The 17,017-nt window shown below is 37.8% G+C and overlaps 2 protein-coding genes across 3 annotated transcripts in view; both read right to left on the bottom strand.

Moving 5' to 3' along the window:
• The window catches only part of LOC105611202 (protocadherin alpha-2-like), a 179,299-nt gene that overhangs the window by 142,941 nt on the left and 19,341 nt on the right, over positions 1–17,017 (bottom strand).
• LOC101122274 (protocadherin alpha-C2) overlaps positions 1–17,017 on the bottom strand; it is a 204,419-nt gene that overhangs the window by 175,238 nt on the left and 12,164 nt on the right. Inside the window, exon 1 of one of the 2 annotated variants that reach the window (XM_042250584.2) lies at positions 7,241–9,772. The exons of the other annotated variant lie outside the window; for it this stretch is intronic. Within the exon in view, the coding sequence (XP_042106518.1) occupies positions 7,241–9,595 (2,355 nt within the window). The 5' untranslated portion in view covers positions 9,596–9,772. Of the gene's footprint in view, positions 1–7,240; positions 9,773–17,017 lie in introns of those variants that run through there. 2 annotated transcript variants of the gene reach the window in all.

Here is a 17,017-nt window from a genome sequence, read left to right as displayed (position 1 = left end):
GAGAACATGTGCATATATTTCTGTCACAAGATATGCTATTAGATTTTGCTCTGATAAAAAAGTATAATTTTAAAGTAACAAATTTTACCCAAATTTTAAAGACCTTATAGATGATCAAAGTTCATTCTTTGTTCAATGAACATCAACTGCTCCTAATAATGTTCCTTTTATTTGATAACAGAGGATGAAAATTTGGGAACATAATCTTTACAGCATTTCTTAATTTCTCTACAGCTTCTATTAGGTCTCCCCCTCAAAACATTTTCTTTTGCATACTTCTCCATCACTGCAAAATCTTGTGGAATTTCTACCTATTGTGCTTTGTGCTTTGATCCTTCAGCTGCTCCTAAATGACCTTATCCTTTTCTTTTGACTTCAAGCTCTTACATGGTTTCATTAAAATGCTCTTATCCACTTCCAACATTTTAAACAAGACTTTTATTGAAGACATTCCCCAATTCACATCTTCCTTCCTCTTTTCAATGGTTGTGATAATCATTTTTACCTATACATGCTAATAACTCCCAGAAAATAATTTGATTACAATTTAAAGGTTATGAAGATAAATTGTTAATACTCCCCAAATTCAAACCCTTAAATTCACCTTTTATTTAATGGCATTAACATTTTACATGTCACCTCTATGGATTTTTTTTTATTACTCCATGTCCCCTACTTGTCCTATTCAAAGTTGGCCTATAGCCCATCTGTCTTTTCACATACCACCATATTTATCTTCATGGGTACAGCTTTTATTGGATTGCACTAAACAAATAAATTCCAAGATGTTAGAACCACTTCTATGTGACCTGAGATGTGATCACAAGCCAACATTTCTGGTGTTATTTTTAACTATTTTCCAATATTATCTCTATTTTGCAGACAACATAGATCACTTACTTGCCTTCTTCCTCAATAAAATCCTTGTTCAATTTTTTAAAATTATCTCCACCTTTACCTGTAAAAAATGCTCCACTCATATCAAAATCATGCCAAAACGTCAATTTTATCATGAATTCATCCTTACTGTCATCAACTGTAGATAATTAAACTCTTTCTCTAAATGATACAATGGAAGTCATAAAAAGATTTTTCAAATAAACACACACCAACACTCACCCTTCTCCAGAATTCTCATGTACTTGTATAATCCTCACAGACAACTATAATACAAAATACCCCCAACATGAGAACACCTTACATAAATTATATAAAATATCCTATATCTAATATTTATCCTGATAAGTAGTAGTCCTTATCACTGACTATACAATTTCTATTACAATTATTTGTAGTAAGTTATGAGTTCATTTTAGCTAACCAATACTAAGCAAGTCCCCCAAGCAAAAGTTCCCTTGCTTACAGGAAGATAAGCCTTGACAAAATCTATATTGCCATATAGTCTTGTTAGTTGAAAGTTTTCTATAATGGTTAAGGTATTTCATAAATTGCTGCCCTAAATGAAGAGTCTCTTTGAATATCAACTTTTAACATAGTTAAAGTATCAACTTTCTCTTTCTATTGAAGTTCCTAGTAATTTCCAGAAGGTTGCTAATATAATCTGATTAATTGGAAGAGTAGCAATAATTCTATTTATTGGCTCCAGGTAGAAAATTATACAATGTTACTGAAATCATATATGCAAAATAAATTAATTTGGAAAAGGGAAATACTGGTCTCCTCTAAGAAATATCTTACATTTTTGTTCAGTTATTAACTCAAATAGTTCATCTAGTCAAGGAAAAAGATTATGTACAGAAAAAAAGAAGTTTATTAACAGCTTCCTCCCCAGCAAAGAAAAATTTTAGTTATAAATCAAAGAGTTTATATTTCAAAACTGAATTAACTTGATTTTTAAAAAGCTGACAACTGGTAACTACAAATTCACACAATGGTGAGAATGCCTTCTCCATTTATAGGACTTCCCAAAAGTAATGAGGTGTTAGAAATGTTTAAATAATGTTATAAATATATTTAAGAATTAAATATATGTGAGAATATATAGAAATAGAAAAAGCAATAAAAAGGGAAATTGGCACTTTGTCATATGAAATGTGGAATATTTATTACTGCCTAAGCTCATACTGTTTTTTCAAAAAGTGTAGAAAAATAGTTCTCTGTATTTGATCTGAAGAGCACTATTGCCTATAGCAGATAAAATGTATGGCTTTGTTGTAAAAAAAAAAAGTATTAGTAAACAATAAACTCAAGAGGGAGGGATGTTTATATCATACAGTATTTTTTAATCTAAAAACAAAAGGCAACAATAAAAGCAAATGTCTTCTAACCAAAAAGAAAGTTAAGATTTTCCCAGCTGTGAAAATTCACAATTATTTCTCACCAATATAATAACTTGTGAATTGAAGAATAAAAAATAAGAGAATAATTAATCATCCCTCCACTTAACATTGGTGTTGGGAATTATGATACAGCTGCAAAATGGGACAACATGGACTAGAAAAAAGAATGAAAAATCTCCTTAAGTAATAGACAAACTATATTAAATGGATGAGGAAAGGAAAATCAATACAAACATTATGTTTTAAAGTGGGAGAAGAGAGTTTATTTGTATATAAAAAATTCTCTAGGAGAATAACCAAGAAATTAGAACATTTGAAATATTTGAGCAGGTATATGGTGGAGAATTCTGACAAAATGTGGTCCACTGGAGAAGGGAATGGCAAACCACTTCAGTATTCTTGCCTTGAGAACCCCATGAACAATATGAAAAGGCAAAAGATATGACACTGAAAGATAAACTCCCCAGGTCAGTAGGTGCCCAAAACACTACTAGAGAAGAGTGAAGAAATAACTCCAGAAAAAATGAAGAGATGGAGCCAAAGCAAAAACAATGCCCAGGGGTGGATTTGACTGGTAATAGAAGTAAAGTCTGATCCTGTAAAGTACAATATTGCATAGGAACCTGTAATGTTAGGTCCATGAATCAAGGTAAATTGGAAGTGATCAAACAGGAGATGGCTAGAGTGTACACAGACATTTTAGGAATCAGTGAACTAAAATGGACTGGAATGGGTGAATTTAACTCAGATGACCATTATATCTACTACTGTGGGCAAGAATCCCTTAGAAGAAATGGAGTAGCCCTCATAGTCAACAAGAGAGTCAGAAATACAATACTTGGGTGCAACTTCAAAAACCACCAAATGATCTCTGTTCATTTCCAAGGCAAACCATTCAATATCACAGTAATCCAAGTCTATGTCCCAACCAGTAATGCTGAAGAAGCTGAAGTTGATTGGTTCTATGAAGACCTACAAGACCTTCTAGAATTAACACACAAAAAATATGCCCTTTTCATCATAGGGGACTGGAATGCAAAAGTAGGAGGTCAAGAGATACCTAGAGTAACAGGCAAATTTGGCCTTGGAGTACAAAATGAAGAATGGCAAAGGCTAACAAAAGAGTTTTTCCAAGAGAATACGCTGGTCATAGCAAACACCCTCTTCCAACAACACAAGAGAAGACTTTACTCATGGACATCACCAGATGGTCAATACTGAAATCAAATTGATTATATTCTTTGCAGCCGAAGATGAGGAAGCTATATATAGTCAGCAAAAACAAGGCCAGGAGCTGACTGTAGCTCAGATCATGAACTCTTTATCGCAAAATTCAGACTTAAATTGAAGAAAGTAAGGAAAACCACTAGACCATTCAGGTATGACCTAAATCAAATCCCTTATGAGTATACAGTAGAAGTGACATATAGATTCAAGGGATTAGATCTGATAGAGTGCCTGAAGAACTATGGATGGAGGTTCATGATATTGTACGGGAGGCAGTGATCAAGACCATCCTGAAGAAAAAGAAATGCAAAAAGGAAAAATGATTGTCTGGGGAGGCCTTACAAATAGCTAAGAAAAGAAGAGAAACTGAAGGAAAAGGGGAAAAGGAATGATAAAAACAGCTGAATGCAGAGTTCCAAACAACAGCAAGGAGAGATAAGAAAGCCTTCCTCAATGATCAATGCCAAGAAATAAAGGAAAACAACAGAAAGGGAAAGACTAGAAATCTTTTCAGGAAAAAGAGATACCAAGGGAACATTTCATGCAAAGATGGGCACAATAAAGGACAGAAATGCTATGGATCTAACAGAAGAAAAAGATATTAAGAGGTGGCAAGAATATACAGAAGAACTATACAAAAAAAGATCTTCATGACCCAGATAACCACGCTGGTGTGATCACTAGACTAGAGCCAGACATCTGGCAATGTGAAGTCAAGTGGGCTTTGGGAAGCATCACTATGAACAAAGCTAGTGGAGGTGATGGAATTTCAGTTGAGCAATTTTAAATCCTAAAAGATGATGCTGAGAAAGTGCTGCACTCAATATGCCAGCAAATTTGGAAAACTCAGCAGTGGTCAAAAGGTCGGTTTTCGTTCCAATCCCAAAGAAAGGCAATGCCAAAAAATGTTCAAACTACTGCACAATTGCACTCATCTCACACACTAGCAAAGTAATATGCAAAATTCTCCAAACAAGGCTTCAACAGTATGTGATCCGTAAACAATGGAAACAATGAGAGACTTTATTTTGGAGGACTCCAAAATCACTGCAGATGGTAACTACAGCCATGAAATGAAAAGACACTTGCTCCTTGGAAGAAAAGCTACGACCAACAAAGACAGCATATTAAAAAGCAGAAACATTACTTTGTCAACAAGTCAAAGCTATGGTTTTTCCAGTAGTCATGTATGGATGTGAGAATTGAACTATAAAGAAAGCTGAGCACCAAAGAATTGATGCTTGTGAACTATGGTGGTGGAGAAGACTCTTGAGAGGCCCTTGGACTGCAAGGAGATCAAACCAGTCCATCCTAAAGGAAATCAATCCTGAATATTCATTGGAAGGACTGATGTTGAAGCTGAAACTCCAATACTTTGGCCACCTGATGAGAAGAACTGACTCATTGGAAAAGACCCTCATGCTGGGAAAGATTGAGGGCAGGAGGAGAAGGGGAAGACAGAGGATGAGATGGTTGGATGGCCTCATGAACTCGATGGACATGAGTTTGAGTGGACTCCAGGAGTTGGTGATGGACAGAGAGGCCTGGCGTGCTATAGTCCACGGGGTCACAAAGAGTCAGACACAACTGAGCGACTGAATTGAACTGAACTGATTAAGTGGCTTGATGCTGGAGGTGGAATGGACACATTTTAAAATATTTTAAATCATAAAATATATTTTATAATAAAAAATGAATAAAATTAAGCCACTAGAGCTAAAATTTTTAAATTATAAATATCAAACTCACCATGAGGATGCAAAGGCTAACATTTAAACAAGACTTCAAAGAGTCATTCAATGCACAAATATTCCTGGAAAAATTAATTCAATTTGTGTACTGTCACTGTGCTTATTTAACTTATATGCAGAGTACATCATGAGAAACGCTGGGCTGGAAGAAGCACAAGCTGGAATCAAGATTGCTGGGAGAAATATCAATAACCTCAGATATGCAGATGACACCACCCTTATGGCAGAAAGTGAAGAGGAACTAAAAAGCCTCTTGATGAAAGTGAAAGAGGAGAGTGAAAAAGTTGGCTTAAAGCTCAACATTCAGAAAACGAAGATTATGGCATCTGGTCCCATCACACACATGGGAAATAGATGCGGAAACAGTGTAAACAGTGTTAGACTTTATTTTTTGGGGCTCCAAAATCACTGCAGATGGTGATTGCAGCCATGAAATTAAAAGACGCTTACTCCTTAGAAGGAAAGTTATGACCAACCTAGATAACATATTCAAAAGCAGAGACATTACTTTGCCAACAAAGGTCCATCTAGTCAAGGCTATGGTTTTTCCAGTGGTCATGTATGGATGTGAGAGTTGGACTGAGATGTGAGAGAAAGCTGAGTGCCAAAGAATTGATGCTTTTGAACTGTGTTGTTGGAGAAGACTCTTGAGAGTCCCTTGGACTGCAAGGAGATCCAACTAGTCCATTCTAAAGGAGATCAGTCCTGGGTGTTCTTTGGAAGGAATGATGCTAAAGCTGAAACTCCAGTACTTTGGCCACCTCATGCGAAGAGTTGACTCATTGGAAAAGACTCTGATGCTGGGAGGGATTGGGGGCAGGAGGAAAAGGGGACGACAGAGGATGAGATGGCTGGATTGCATCACCGACTAAATGGATGTGAGTCTGAGTGAACTCCGGGAGTTGGTGATGGACAGGGAGGCCTGGCGTGCTGCAATTCATGGGGTCACAAAGAGTTGGACACGACTGAGCGACTGAACTGAACTGAACTGAACAAAAATACTCAAATAGGGGCTTCCCTGGTGGTCTAGTGGTTAAGAACCCACGTGCCAATGGAGAGGACACAGGTTCCATCCCTGGATGGGGAAGATCCCACATGCCCTGGAGCAAGTAAGCCTGTGGGCCATGACTACTGAACCCAGGCTAAACAGCTCTCTCGTAGCAACTACTAAGGCTGGCACACCCTAAAGCCTGTGCTTCACAACAAGAGAAGCCATAGCAGTGAGAAGCCTGTGCACCACAACCAGAAGATAGCACTCTCAGAAACTAGAGAAAGGCCAAAGGCAGCAAAGGAGACCCACCGCAAACAAAGAAAATCAAGCAAACAAACAAAACCAAATAATGGATAGTCAGTGGAAGAAAAAATGGCAAGTTGACACAATGTGTTACAATATTTCTATGTAGTTACAGAACTGGACTTTGACCATAAATGGTAACACCAAAAATGTATCTTACAAGTATCTTCCTATAAAACTTATTAAAATTTGAAAATTGAAATGTTCATTAAAAATTTAATTCTGGAAACATTTTCTATGGTGAACTGAAAACCAGTTCATTAACTCAAGCCTTAATCCCCATAAAAAGGGCATTGTTACTGAAATAAACACTATAGTGCAAAGCAGTTGTCTTCAACAAAGTAAATTTTAAGCATAACTGTAAGTATAGAGAAATTAATTAGTACCAAGAGAATTTATATCTAAAAGGATACAATAACTACTTATAAAGCCATGCTTTAAAAATGAAAAGAGAAGATAAAGGATATTAAATATTTAATATTAAATACATAACGAAAATCTGGAGAAGGCAATGGCAACCCACTCCAGTACTCTCTCCTGGAGAATCCCAGGGACGCGGGACCCTGGTGGGCTGCCATCTATGGGGTCGCACAGAGTCGGACACGACTAAAGCGACTTAGCAGCAGCAGCACATAACGAAAATTTTCTATAAGGTTTTTGAGACTCACCGTGTCAGTAGAGATGGGACCCTGAGGCAGGCTAGGACTGAAGGCCATGAGGTCGGTCTTGGGCGGCCCCTCCCCAGAGCACACCCTCTGTCGCCTCTCCTGAGAGTAAGACCAGCTCTCCACCGCGCTGGAGCACACCAGCCTGGGCTTCCCGGGTCCACACGCGCCCTCGCTGGGCGGCGCCGAGCACCGCAGCGCCGTGTACAGCAGCAGCGTGAGCACAAACAGGCTGGACACCGCGCAGATGGCGATGATCAGGTACACGTTCACATCCACTAACGCCGTCTCTGCGCCAGCTGCAACAGACAATGCCCGCGAAGAGGCCTTGGGCGCCTGGCCGCTGTCCTCCAGCGACAGCAGCACGGTGGCCGTGGCCGTCAGCGCCGGCTCGCCGTGGTCTTTCACCAGCACCAGCAGGCGCTGGCGCGGCGCGTCCGCCTCGTCCAGGGCGCGCGCCGTGCTGATCTCGCCGGTGTACAGCCCCACGCGGAACGGGCTGCTCGCGCCACCCGCCGCCGGCTGCAGCTCGTACGACAGCCACGCGTTGTAGCCCGAGTCGGCGTCCACCGCGCGCACCTTCGCCACCACGTGGCCCGCGCCCACCGACCGCGCCACCACCTGGCTCACCGCGCTGGGTCCTCCGCCTGGCCCGGGCGGCAGCAGCGCGGGCGCGTTGTCGTTCTCGTCCAGCACGAACACCTGCAGGGTCACGTTGCTGCCCAGGGGCGGCACGCCCGCGTCGCGCGCGCTCACCTGGAACTGCAGCAGCTCCAGCTCCTCGTGGTCCAGCGGCTGCAGCGCGTACACCTTGCCGCTCTCCGCGTGCACCGACACGTAGCTCGACAGCGCGCGCTCGCCCACCCGCCGCTCCACCAGCGAGTAGGACACCAGAGCGTTTTCCTGCGCGTCCGCGTCTCGCGCCGACACGGTGAAGATGTGGCAGCCGGGCGGGTTGTTCTCCTTCACGAATACGGTATACTCTGGCTGCGTGAAGGCAGGCACATTGTCGTTCACGTCGGCTACCTCCACGGACACGCTGGTCGTGGTGGACAAGGCAGGCAAGCCCCCATCTCTAGCAGTCAGTACCACATCATAGTTCGCCAAGAGCTCACGATCCAAGTTGCTGTCCAGCACCAATGAATAGTAATTTTTGAAAGTGGACACCAGCTTGAAAGGAACGTCAGGCGTCACAGAGCAGGTGACCTGTCCATTGGCACCAGAGTCGAGGTCTGATAGACTGATCAGGGCAATGACGGTGCCCAGTGGAGCGTCCTCTTGCACAGGCAGAGATAGGGAGGTTATGACCATCTCTGGGATATTATCATTTTCATCCAGCAGTTTCACTATTACTTTGCAGTGTCCAGTTAATGGGAATGAGCTTTTATCAACCGCATCAATGTTAATTTCATATAAATTACAGTCTTCGTAGTCCAGTTTTCCTGTAACTGTTATTTCCCCACTATTAGAATTGATCGCAAATTTGGATTTTACATTGTCAAGAACAAGGTTGTTAAAGAGATACATTATTTCCTTATTAATACCCTCATCTGCATCTGAGGCGTTCAGTTTAATAACTAGTGTCCCATTCGGTGCATTTTCCAGTAATCTGACATTATAAATTGATTTATCAAATTCTGGAGCATTATCATTCGCATCCAAAACATTGATCAATAACTGAACTGTACCTGTTAGTTCAGGTTTTCCTCCATCAATTGCAATCAGCAATAAACGATGTTCTTGCGTTTCTTCCCTATCTACTGGTTTCTTCAAAACTAGCTCTAAAAAGTTTGTTTCCTCTTCGTTTGTTTTAACATCCAAGTCAAAATACTCATTTGCTTGTAACTTGTATCTCAATTCTGCGTTTCTTCCGATATCCATATCAGACGCGCCCTCTAGCGGAAACCGGGAATCCGCTCTTCTTGACTCTAGTATAAATAGTGTTTGTTCTTGTCGGAAGAACCTTGGCGGATTGTCGTTAATGTCCTTCACCTCCACCTCCACATGGAACACCTGCAGCGGCCGGTCCACGATCACCTCCAGGTGGATGCTGCATTCCGCTCTCCGCCCGCACAGCTCCTCCCGGTCGATCCGAGAATTCACAAACAAAATACCATTCTGCAGATTTACCTCCAGAAGGTCTCTGCGGCCTTTGGATGCAGTCCGAAAGAGGCGAGGCACCAGCTCTGCCAGCTCCAGTCCCAGGTCCTGGGCGATGCGGCCCACGAAGGCGCCGTGTTTGGCCTCCTCAGAAACCGAGTAGTGGACCTGGCCGCTCCCCGACTCCCAGGCTACGAGGAGCAGAATTGATAGCAGCAGACGCTGAGATCCTGGACTTTTTCTCTGAGAATATACCATCGCAAATTTGTATCAACTTTCAAATACCTATTGCACTACCATATAACTCTTGGAAATTTAGTTACCAATTTTATACAATTTTGTATTTGCTCACCTTTTATGCTTCAGCAGCAGAGTGAAAAAATGGAGTGGCTCTTTTCCTTTCTCAGGAAAATAAACTCGCTGTATTCCTTTGTTGTTAAAAAAAAAAAAAAAAACTAAACTTGCGGTTTCCAGCGCCATCATGTGGAGGAAAGGGGAGTTATTTTACTTTGTTATGCTTTATTTACCTTACATTCGTTAAATATTTCCCAATTTCAACGACTCATTATATTCCTTTCTCTAATCAAATATATAATTAAATTTTTAATAAAATGTATCAAATTTAATTAAAATATTGCAGAATCAATACTACTCAAGTTGTGACACCCAATCTTTACTAGAATGATTTGTATTGGCCTATTTTGTATATTTAGGGTTTGTATAGTTCCTAATGGACTTTAAAAGTTTTAGATTTTTTCTATCTTTCCGTATTTAAATATTACTCTTAAAATTACCGATTTTTTCTCTACTGTTTTGATGGGATGTTTGTATACTAGTCTTTATATCACTCATAAAACAAGTTTATATTCCTATTTGCAATATTTAATATTGGCTTTTGTTAATGTTATTTTCAAAGTAACAAGGTATTTGAGTAGAATTCGTGTCTGAGTTCCATTTGGAAGTCTGATTTTCAAATTGCTGAAAATTTATTGATTTCCTTTTTCTCTATATTACCTACTTACTTTTAGTGTTACCTCAAAAACTGTAATGTGGACATGACACTATTTGCGACTTAATACATCTAACACAGGACAGCATACAGACAAGCATTTCTTCAAGTTGTTATTGCTGATAAATCAGATTGATATACATTGTGAAAGCACATATATTTCCTTTTATGTTGCAAATTAAAATCCTAATGTTGTTTGTAAGATATACTATTCTATAAAATATTTGAGTTCCAGCAAAAATTGAAACATGGAAAGAAATCACATTATTAACAAGTTAACTCTGTTAATTTCATCTCACTCTACTGCTCCATTTTATTTGCTACACGGACTTGGACTTCACTTAATAAATATGGCCAATATAAAATAAACCAACTCTTCCTCTTTAAAAAGTTTAACATTCTACTTAAATATATACTTCCTCAGTTCAGTTCAGTCGCTCAGTTGTGTCCAACTCTTTGCGACCCATGAATCGCAGCACACCAGGCCTCCTTGTCCATCACCAACTTCCAGAGTTCACCCAAACTCAGGTCCATTGAGTCAGTGATGCCATCCAGCCATCTCATTCTCTGACATCCCCTTCTCTTCCTGCCCCCAATCCCTCCCAGCATCAGAGTCTTTTCCAATGAGTCAACTCTTTGCATGAGGTGGCCAAAGTATTGGAGTTTCAGCTTCAGCATCAGTCCTTCCAAAGAACACCCAGGACTGATCTCCTTTAGGATGGACTGGTTGGATCTCCTTGCAGTCCAAGGGACTCTCAAGAGTCTTCTCCAACAACACAGTTCAAAAGCATCAATTCTTCAGCACTCAGCTTTCTTCACAGTCCAACTCTCACATCCATGCATGACCACTGGAAAAACCATAGCCTTGACTAGATGGACCTTTGTCGGCAAAGTAATGTCTCTGCTTTTCAATATGCTGTCTAGGTTGGTCATAACTTTCCTTCCAAGGAGTAAGCGGTTTTTAATTTCATGGCTGCAATCACCATCTGCAGTGATTTTGGAGCCCCCAAAAATAAAGTCTGACACTGTTTCCACTGTTTCCCCATCTATTTCCCATGAAGTGATGGGACCAGATGCCATGATCTTTGTTTTCTGAATGTTGAGCTTTAAGCCAACTTTTTCACTCTCCTCTTTTACTTTCACCAAGAGGCTTTTTAGTTCTCTGCCATCAGGGTGGTGTCATCTGCATATCTGAGGTTATTGATATTTCTCCCAGCAATCTTGATTCCAGCTTGTGCTTCTTCCAGCCCAGGGTTTCTCATGACGTACTCTGCATATACGTTAAATAAGCAGGGTGACAATATACAGCCTTGACAAACCCCTTTTCCTATTTGGAACCAGTCTGTTATTCCATGTCCAGTTCTAACTGTTGCTTCCTGACCTGCATATAGGTTTCTCAAGAGGCAGGTCAGGTGGTCTGTATTCCCATCTCTTTCAGAATTTTCCACAGTTTATTGTGATCCACACAGTAAAAGGCTTTGGCATAGTCAATAAAGCAGAAATAGATGTTTTTCTGGAACTCTCTTGCTTTTTCTATGATCCAGCGGATGTTGGCAATTTGATCTCTGGTTCCTCTGCCTTTTCTAAAACCAGCTTGAACATCTGGAAGTTCACAATTCATGTATTGCTGAAGCCTGGCTTGGAGAATTTTGAGCATTACTTTATTTATTTTTTTTTTAGCATTACTTTATTAGCGTGTGAGATGAGTGCAATTGTGTGGTAGTTTGATTATTCTTTGGTATTGCCTTTTTTGGGGATTGGAATGAAAACTGACTTTTCCAGTCCTGTGGCCACTGCTGAGATTTCCAAATTTGCTGGTATATTGAGTGCAGCACTTTCACAGCATCATCTTTCAGGATTTGAAATACCTCAACTGGAATTCAATCACCTCCACTAGCTTTGTTTGTAGTGATGCTTCCTAAGGCTCACTTGACTTCACATTCCAGGATGTCTGGCTCTAGGTGAGTGATCACACCATCGTGATTATCTGGGTCATGAAGATCTTTTTTGTACAGTTCTTCTGTATTCTTGCCACCTCTTCTTAATATCTTCTGCTTCTGTTAGGTCCATACCATTTCTTTCCTTTATCAAGCCCATCTTTGCATGAAATGTTCCCTTGGTATCTCTAATTTTCTTGACGAGATCTCTAGTCTTTCCCATTCTGTTGCTTTCCTCTATTTCTTTGCATTGATTGCTGAGGAAGGCTTTCTTATTTCTCCTTGTTATTCTTTGGAACTCTGCATTCAGATGCTTAAATATTACAAACTCATCTTTGCTTGTGAATATAAGAGGGCCCAGGAAATCAATGATTCTATTACTTAATGCTTTACATGTAAAGCATAAACTCCGAACACAATTTTTAATGTTGGTATAAGTCATATATAGAATTAGATGTATTTTGTGTCCATGTATAAAGCAAATATGGAAAAGTGGTACTATAAAAACTAGCTTGGAAAGAAATAAGATTACTAGAAAATACAAAGTCAGTTGAAATTAACTTGCTTCTCAGTATTCAAAACAGTAATGTAAGGACATCAGATAATGTTACTGAATTTGTTTCTGATACAATCTTTAAGAGTACACTTATCATTTCCTTTAGTTTTTGAAAGATTTCTTAGCATTCAGAATATCCAAACACTAAAAAAGCTAAACAGTAATCAAATTTCAGAGCTATTTATCTAATAGTTACTTACAATGATAATTTAAAGTATTTTAATATATAATAAGAAAAATTATAATATCTGAGTTGAAAATATCATTGGTTAATGTTGATTCACCTTCTGTTATGAAACCATGATTGATGTGGATCTACAAAACTACAATAAAAAAATTTACTGTTGAGAAAAGTAAATATTAAGTATTTAAAAGCCAACTGATGGTGTGATATTAATGCATGCATAGTATTTTACAGAATATTTTCAGTAAATATTTAAAACTTTAAAAAATATACTCAATGGAGAAAATGCCATCAATAGTATCATATGTTTCTTTCAGCTTGTAATTTTTTCACATAAATATATACAGGAGAAAATAAGACTCTTGGCTTTTGAACTGTCTTCATATCTTTTAGATTGCAGAGTTTTAAAATTATCCCTTGCATTTCTCTTTCATTGCTCAACTCTTGTTTTGGAGGTTATTTTTTCAACAAGTATAGCCTCTTTACTTGTAATTCCATGAAATCTATAAATCTTTCTCCAGTCCATTCTTTCAATTAAATATTATAGATTATTACTACATAGTTTCTGGAAAATTTTCAGTTATACTTATGTATGTCCCATGGCAGAACTAAGACTCCTTTCCTGACAATGAATTTAGATTAAAACCAAATAGTATTTTGAGGTATCCCTACTTAATTTACTGAGGAACATTCGGGAAGACAGTACACGAGAAAATTTAATTTTGTATTGGAGTCTAGATGACTTTCATTTCCTACAAAACTCCAGAATAAAATTTTAATAAGCTATATTTCTCACCTATGTGTAGAAAATTATGTAAGTCTACCACACTGTTGAGATATAACAGGTGAAACTGAAGCAATCTTTTAAAAGTTTGTAAACAGTCCATCCTCCTGCATCAAATGTGAACAAAAAGTTTAATTATATGTAGAAAATAATTTATCCAGTTACCTTACATAATATGCATATGGTACATATTTTTACATTACTTTTGTAATGGTTCAACCTCCCAACAAAATATTGTGCTAAAATATTTATGTTATATACACATTCTGAGGAGACCTGAGAGTAATTTTAAAGTACCTCTGAGGGAATAAGGAAGCTAAATTAAGCATAGTTTTTACTCACAATCCTATTGCCTTCATTATTCCCAAATGAGCTCATTTAAAAGTGGAAAGAGACAATGAGCTAAATTTAAGCACTTTTGGTTCTATTCTATGCATTCATATTAATATTCATGTGGCCTCAATTTTTGTGTGTGTCTCCAGGCCACAATTCAGTCTTTATTAAATTGAAAGAAATTACAATCTCTGAGGTCATATCTTTTAAAATTCTAGGCCAAGTGAGTGGAAACTTGATGAGATGCAAGATTCTTAAAGCATTAGTAAATATCCAGGATGAGAAAGAAGAAGGGAAACTAAACAGTAAAAAAATAAATAAATTCAGTAAGCTTGGGTCTTATAAACAAAGGAAAAAGGAAAGGAGGACAGAAAAGGGGTTAAAATAAAGTACAAAGTCCTTATTCTACTAACTGTGTATGAGACTACAAAATAGACCTTGGGTTCAGAAGAAGAGATAAAAATAAAATCTTCAGAAAATTTGTAGTGACAGACATCATTGTAGTAGATAAAAAAGGAAAAGATATAAAATATTTACCTCAATTCAAACTTTTCCATAAATTTCTAAACACATATCTATCAGGTATTTATAAATTCTTTATCCATCTTTAGAGTAATGTAACTACATCTAGAATAGTTACCACTTCTCATGTACAATACCCAGAACTCAATACAAAATTATCAAGCTTACTAAGAAAGAGAATCATGAGAAAAAGTGAACAATAAAACCCACAAACAGATGATCCAATTATTAGACTGATATGACAGACCATAAATAAACTGTAATTAAGGTACCAAAATAAATACATAGTAAATTATTTCACCATCAAAATATAATCTATATTTTAAAAGAAAATTATAATTCTAAAGCTAAAAAAGATAATAATCAATGTTTAGATTCAATTGATGACTTAATAAGAAGAGAAATTTGCTGATGTAGAAGATTGGTCAAAATAAAAATATCAATCAGGTAATAGCAAAAATGATGCTGAAAAATAGAAGGGAGCATAGAAGATATAAGCGATATGGTGAAAAGATATAACACGCCTATTCCTTGACTTAAAGAAGAGAAAGAGAGAAAAACATGAGGCAGAAGCAATATTCGAAGGCTGACTGCTGGAATTTTTCCTATACTGATGAAAGACATCAAACCACATATTCAAGAAGCTTTAAAAACTGCAAACAAGATAAAAATCAAAGAAAACTAAAACTGAACATAAAGCCCTTGAAAATAAAAAACAAAGAAAAATTTTACAAACCAGCTGGACAGGGAAAAAATGGTTTTACTACCTGAACAATAAACTTGACAGCCATCTTCTCAAAAGACTATGGAATGTCATCTTAAAAGCCATGGGGTGGGGGGAAATAAGTTACAACCCAGAATTTGATACTTAACAAAACTATTTTTCAGAAGTGCTGGCAAAATAAGCATATTTCTCATATACCAAATATTAGAGAATTCTTTACCACCACTAAAAGAAATATAAAATAATTTCTTCTTTAGTTCCCAACCAGGTATTGAATCTGGGCCCTCAGGAGGGAGAGCACAGAGTCCTAACCACTAGACCACCAGGGAATTTCCTCATAAGTACCATTATTAAAGAAAATAATTTAAACTTAGAGCTGATATTTATTATGATCACAAATGGCAATTATTTAAGAAAAAAATCTTATGAAAGATGAATAGGACCTCTACACAGGAAATTATAAAATATTAAGAACCATTGTCAGTTATTTAGGTAAATAGAGCATGCTCATGAAGTGAATGTCTCATGATTGTAAAGATGTCAGCTGGTTTCATGTACAATGCCCAGAACTCAATACAGAATTATCAGGTTAATATAGCTAATTATCCTGACAAAATTATCAGGATAATTATCTATTATCTCAATAGATACAATGCAATCCAAATCAATACCTCACCAAGTTGTTTCTATGGAATTAATATACAAATCTAGATTGAATTAAAGAGACAGAATGGCATTAATGGAAAAATCAGTCAAATTGATTATAAAAACAAAAGTAAAAAGACTATGGTTATTTAAGGAACAACTGTGGAACTAATTTTTTTTTTAATGGTCTTGCCTCAGCTGAACATGTTTGGCAAAAGTTAAGCTTGATCCTTGGGTCTCAGCAAAGACAAAAAATTAAAATTGATTGCATATGTAATGTGAACAAGAAAACAAAAGACACACAAAATTATCTTCAGAGGATAGAATTAAGAAGAAAAAAATGATAAATTGAACTTAACTAAAATGAAAATTCCTATTCAGCAAATGACAAAAGAATGATAAGACAAGTCAGTGTGGAACAATGCAGAAAATCAAGAAAGGGGTCATATCCAAAACATAAAACTTTTCAAAAAGAAGTAGAAGGAACTTCCTTGGTACTCCAGAGTTGAGAGTCTGCCTGCCAATGTAGGGGATGTGAGTTGGATCCCCGGTCCGGGAAGATTCTACATGCCACAGGGCAAATAAGCCCGTGCACCACAACTACTGAAGCCCTAGTGCTCTAGGGTCTTTACTCTCCACCAAGAGAAGTCAGTACAATGAGAAGCCCATGCACTGCAACTAGAGAGTAGACCCCCTCACCACACCTAGAGAAACCCTAGGTGCACCAATGAAAACCCAGTACAGCCAAAAATTAACTTAAAAAACAGTAGAAGAATATAACAGAATAGGAAAATAGGCAAAAGACTTGAACAGTTATTGCACAGAATAGGATATTAAAATGGCCAATAATAATACAAAAATGTGCTCAATCTCAATTACAAATTGGGAAACATAAGCACATCTAGCAAAATGGCAACAATGTAAAGTAACAATGCCAAGTTTTCCAGATGATGAAGTGCAACTGAAACTCATACAGAACTAGCAAA

Source organism: Ovis aries, chromosome 5 (genome assembly GCF_016772045.2).
Source record: "Ovis aries strain OAR_USU_Benz2616 breed Rambouillet chromosome 5, ARS-UI_Ramb_v3.0, whole genome shotgun sequence".
Lineage (NCBI taxonomy): Eukaryota > Metazoa > Chordata > Mammalia > Artiodactyla > Bovidae > Ovis > Ovis aries.
This window is presented reverse-complemented; position numbering and strand designations above follow the sequence as displayed.